Source organism: Bison bison, unplaced genomic scaffold (assembly GCF_000754665.1).
Source record: "Bison bison bison isolate TAMUID 2011002044 unplaced genomic scaffold, Bison_UMD1.0 scf7180017864223, whole genome shotgun sequence".
Lineage (NCBI taxonomy): Eukaryota > Metazoa > Chordata > Mammalia > Artiodactyla > Bovidae > Bison > Bison bison.
In genome coordinates this window covers 94,029-99,899 of record NW_011494795.1, presented here as the reverse complement: position 1 = coordinate 99,899, position 5,871 = coordinate 94,029, and the positions used below count along the sequence as shown (strand labels likewise).

General features: G+C 40.8%; 1 protein-coding gene across 1 annotated transcript in view; it reads left to right on the top strand.

Moving 5' to 3' along the window:
• Window positions 1-5,871, top strand: part of LOC104992729 (cytochrome P450 3A24-like) — a 52,201-nt gene that overhangs the window by 19,265 nt on the left and 27,065 nt on the right. Inside the window, exons 5-6 of the mRNA XM_010845698.1 lie at window positions 2,359-2,472; window positions 2,720-2,808. Coding sequence (XP_010844000.1) covers window positions 2,359-2,472; window positions 2,720-2,808 — 203 coding nt within the window. The remainder of the gene's footprint in view (window positions 1-2,358; window positions 2,473-2,719; window positions 2,809-5,871) is intronic.

The window sequence follows — 5,871 nt, the reverse complement described above, 5'->3', positions numbered from 1 at the left end:
TTGAAAAAGATTGGCTGCTGGTGTGGATCCTGGGTCCACATAGCATCAGCAGTGGCACTAACTGGGCAGCTCTAGTGTGGTTGGAGGCAGTAGGGTAGGACTCCTGCAACTGCCTTAACACCATGAATGTTGAATTAAAGGTGGCTGATTGATCAGTTGATTGGGAGAAAGGCTACACGCACTGGTCAGTTTCAGTGGGGTCAGAAGCTGCACATGGCTTTTCCTTTCCCTTTCCTGTCCCTTCCCTCGCCTCTCCTTCCCCTGCCTGCCATCTCTTCCCTTTCCTGCCCCTTCCCTCCCCTCTCCTTCCCCTGCCTGCCATCTCTTCCTGGACAATCCAGTCCTAAACCCGAAGGTGGGCCACAGAAGGTGGGCAGCCTCACACATCAGGGTGGGGCCAGAGAAGGAGGACAGTGGCTCCAAGTCAGAGACCGAGTAGGGAGGGGAGGGTGTCCACAGGGATGGCAGCTGGGCACGGGTGAGGGAACCCAAAATACTCACTTGTGGGTGTAGCCTGTAGGGTGAGGGGGCATCATGAGTGGAAAGGGATGGATCATGGATTGGGTCCATAAAGGAGGATTGATCAAGTAATACAGAAAGGATGATGGGAGCCAGCATTCTCAATGTTGGAGAAGAAGTCATAGTTCAGAGACTGAGAAACTAGACTAAACCCTGTGAAGTCACTGACTGAACTATCCATGTAAGTCCATGCTTTTCTGTGTAATAGATGATAGCAGGCCAGATGATATAGACAGATGACAGATAGATGCAGATATAGACAGACAGGTGTGTGTGTGTGTGTAGCTACAAAAGCACATAATATACTGCTTTCCACTGATGTAGTATAGACACCTGAGCAGCTGCAGGGGTCTGGGATGGGGTTTTGCACATGCCCAGCCTAAAATATTGGGGCTGGCAGCCGGTGTGGGTCCTGGGTCTCAGGGTGTCATTGGCTGGAGCATCTCTGTTGGAGCTGAGGGGGAAGACAGGACTCAGGAAATTGGAGTCTGCTAATGTAGTACCCTGGGGAGTGATCAGCACCAAAATTTTCAGAGGTTGTTCAATGAATATGCTGGCAGTTGGTTTCATCATAGCAAAGTTTCTGGGGTTTTCTACAGAGCAGGATACAGAGAACCGTAGTCACTCCTGCTGCGTGGTTGACACTGGTAGTCCCTGCCCTTCTTCTTTGTTCCTAGTTGTCTCTGGTTGTCTCGGCTCAGCTCGTCTCTGGGTGGGGTGAAAGCCAAGCAGGTCATTTGTGCAATGTTCTGAAAGGCTGGAGAAACTGGTCACTCTTCCTGTTGTCTCTTTTAGTTTTTTTTTTTTTTTTTCCGGCAAGGGGAAATGTCTCAAGCTGTGGAATTTCCTGTTGATGCTGAGCAGTGCTGGCCTAGGGGAAGGGATGATGCAAACAAAATTAACTATTCTCCTTACTCTCTCTGCGAGTTGTTTTCAAGTGTGGTCTGTTATATTGTTGACGCTTTTTAGACCTACTTTCATTTGCTGTGAGCTGTCCAATTGTGAGACAACAAAGGCTGGAGTCTCCTACTCTGCCATCTTGGTGATGTCACCTTAGTATTTCATCATTAAAGTGATGTTAGCTGTAGGTTTTTTGTAGATGCTCTTTATCAAGCTAAGGAAATTTGTCTTTCTTGTTTGTGAGCTTTGTCAAAAATGAGTGTTGGAGGTATCCATTTTAAAACAAAATATAAATTTGAAAGATTGAGGAAATTTTAAAACAGGTTGGCTTCATAATCCTGTCCCAAGATGAGAAATAGAGTTATCTTCTTTACCCTTCTATTCCTGGGGGAAAATGTAGGGGGAAATATTTTCCATATCACTGAGTAATTTTTTCAGAATAGCAAGTAGATTCCTAATCTTTTGTGTAGGTAGTACTAAAAAATCCCCACCATATCAGCACATTCCTTTTCAAGTTCGTCAGCCTGTAAATATATGTAAATACAGAAGTAATCTGAGGCAAAATGCAGTCTGCCAAGGCTATCTGGCTGGCTGTCACCAATCCCTTCTCTGCATAGCCCCGGAAGATGAACTAGACCTTATTCCCTTCTATTCCCCTGGAAGAACCTTTCTGTACTACATGGGTCATTTGCGTTTAAAAGGAGATTGGAATATGAAGGCTGGAAACCACGTGAAGTGGCCAAATGTCCACCACCTTCGCAGGAACCTAGACATTCAGGATAAATGTTTATTGTTCATCTAGCATAGGGCCTGGTACTATGTAGATAGTCACTAAAGATTTGTTGAATACACTGTTCCCAAATTATTAGCAAATTTTCCACAACTGTTGAGACTTCCAAAACTTAAGTAGGGTAAAATGTGTTTTGCTTTCAACTCTAGGTTTTTGGTCCATTGGGAGTTATGAAAAATGCTATTTCTGTGGCTGAGGATGAACAATGGAAGAGAATACGGACATTGCTGTCTCCAACCTTCACCAGTGGGAAGCTCAAGGAGGTAAAAGAAGAGGGTTTTCCATGAGCAACTTAAAGAATAAGGTAGAAAATAAATTCATAGTCCCTGTCCAAGGAGTGGTGTGCCAAATTTGAGTTTCCTAAAATGGTTTTCATCTTCATATCCTAAAAGAGACCTCATTAGATTCATAATAAAATGTCACTTATGCCTCCATGCCCGTGAAAACCAAGTTCTTCTAAAACTTGAGTCTCCACATGTAACTTCCAGTGCTGTTGTGTTTTGTGTCTAGATGTTCCCTATCATTGGGAAGTATGGAGATGTGTTGGTGAGGAACCTGAGGAAGGAAGCAGAGAAAGGCACGTCTGTCGACATTAAAGAGTAAGTAGGGGTGAAGCTGCTGGTCCTCTGAGCTCCACTGAGACCCTTGTGTTTCCTGCCTTGGAGCCAAATTCCTACTGCTGACTTACTCTAGTGACCAAACAGAAGTAAGTATATGGTTTACAACTCTGACCGGCCACCCGAGAATGCGTGGTGGCTCATGAAAGTATCAGAAGGTATCTTCTGTGTATATGAGCCAGGGTTAAATTATCTGCTTAACTGTCACCTTGAATATTCTGGGAAACAAAAATACACAGTTTGGTCTCAAGTCAGGGAGCATGATGCCTCCATCTCTGTTGGTTTTCTCAAGATTGCTATTTGTGGTCTTATATGGTTCCATATAAATTTGAGGATTATTTGTTCTAGTTCTGTGAAAAGTAACACAGGTATTTTGATAGGGACTGCATTAGATCTATAGATTGCTTTGGGTAATATGGGCATTTTAGCAACATTAATTATTTCTTTCCATGTACATGCGATATCTTTCCATTTCTTTGTGTCATCTTCAATTTCCTTCATTGTTTCATAGTTTTCATAGTATAGGCCTTTCACCTCCCTGATCAAGTTTATTCCTAGGTATTTTATTCTTTTTGATGTGATTTTAACAGGATTGTTTTATCATTTTCTCTTTCTGGTAGTTCTTTATTATTGTATAGAAAGGCAACAGATTTCTGCATATTAATCATGTACCTGCCACTTTACTAAATTCATTTATTCTAGTTTTTTGGTAGAACTTTAGGGTTACCTATGTAAAGTATTATTTCATCTGCAAATAGTGATAGTTTTACATGTTCCCTTCCAATTTGGATGCCTTTTATTTCTTTTTCTTGTCTGATTAGTGTGGCTAGGACTTCCAATACTACATTGAACAGAAGGGGTGAGAGTGGGCATCCTTGTCTTGTTCCTGATTTTAAAGAGTATGGGCACAAAAACAGACATATAGATCAACTGAATAAAATTGAGAGCCCCAAAATAAACCTGTACACTTAGAGCCAATTAATCTATGATAAAGGGGGCAAGAATAAACAATGGATTAAAGACAGGAAAACTGGACAGCTACACGCAAAAGAATGAAATTAGAACATTTTCTCACACCCTATACAAAAACAAACTCAAAATGGATTAAAAACCTGATTGTAAGACTGGAAACCATAAAAACATAAAAGAAACAATAGGCAGAATGAATGTTCTTTGACATAAATCATAACTGTACATTTTTGGATTTGACTCTTAAGGCAAAGAAAACAAGAGCAAAAATAAACAAATGGTACCCAGTTAAACTGAAAAATCTTTTGCACAACAAAGTAAATTATTAATAAGATGAAAAGACAACCTGGTGAATGGATGGGAGAAAATATTTGCAAATAATATGATAAGAGGTTAATATCAAAAATATATAAATGTCTCATACAACTAAAAATCTGAAAAACAAACAACCCAATGAAAAATGGGCAGAAAATCTTAATAGACAATATTGTAAAGTAAAAAATAAATAAATAAAAATATAACAGTTGTTCAAAAAAAAAGAAAAAAAAAATAGACATTTCTTCCATGGAAGATATAAGTTGAAAAGATGCTCAACATTGCATATTATCAAAGAAATGCAAATCAAAGTCACAAAATCACCCACCACCTGTAAGAATTACTATCATCAGAAAGTTTACAAATAGCAAATGTTGGTGAGGATGTGGAGAAAAGGGAACCCTGGTATAAGGCAGTAGACATGTAAATTGATGTAGGGGAAACCATATGGAGGTTTCTCCAAAAACTAAAAAGAGAACTGTTTTGTGTGTGCTCAGTTGCTCAGTCGTGTCCGACTCTTCACAACCCCGTGGACTGTAGCCCACCAGGCTCCTCTGTCCATGAGATTTCCCAGGCAAGAGTACTAGAGTGAGTAGCCATTTCCTTCTCCAGGGGATCTTCCTGATCCAGGGATCAAACCCAAATCTCCTGCATTGCAGGCAGATTCCTTACTACTGAGAGACCTGGGAAACCCGAGAACTTTGATATGATGCAGCAGTTCCACCCTGGGTATATATCCAATGAATATGAATACACTAATTTGAAATCGTACATGTTTTACATCAGCATTGTTTACAATAGCTAAGATATGGAAGTAACCTAAGTATCCACTGACAGATGAATAGATGAAGAAGATGTGGCACGTGTGCATGTATACACGTGTGTGCACGCACACACACAAGAAATATTACTGAGTCATAAAAAAGAATGAAATTCTACTTTTACAATAACATGCATGGACCTAGAGGGTATCATGCTAAGTGAAATAAGTTAAACAGAGAATGAAAGTATTGCATGTTATCATGTGTATGTGGAATCTAAACATAAGATGAATAAATATCAATATATAAAACCAAACAGACTCACAGTGTAGAAAACAAACTGATGGTCATCAGTGGGGAGTAGGAAGGGGCGTGCAAGATAGGATAGAGGATTAAAAGGTACAAATTGCAATGTATAACATAATTGTGCTACAGGGGTAGATTGTACATAACAGGAATGTAGTCAATATTTAATAATAACTTTAAATGAAGTATTTAAAATAGCTCTTCTACACCCGAAACTAATGTGATATTCTGCTTTTGCGCTAAAGGGGAATCAGCTCTGAGCACAGGTTCTGCGGTGAGCTGAGACCCAGATCAATGTCCCCTTTCTTGACTCCCCAGGAAGAGTGAATTTGCTCCCTTTGCTCTGCTCAGACACAGTCCATATACACCTTTTATTGCCCATAGTCAAAGCACACTATGTACTTTGTCAGATTATGGGTTCTGTCCTTCTGTGACTGAGCTCCTTGAGTTTGGGGGGGGAGCGTCTAACTTGCCTTAGTGTCCCCGTCCCCCCAGCACGGGGGCAGTTGCATCATTCACACTCATACACACCTCAGGAGTGAGTGATAGTAGCAGACAGTCTTCCATGATCCAGCAGGTGGTTCTGAGAGAGTGTGGCTCTTGACCTGTCTTGCCTGGGCATCTGATTTTATATGATTTTCTTGTTGACTGTGTTGGATATGGATAGTCAGCGGGGCCCGATTTTTAATGTCTG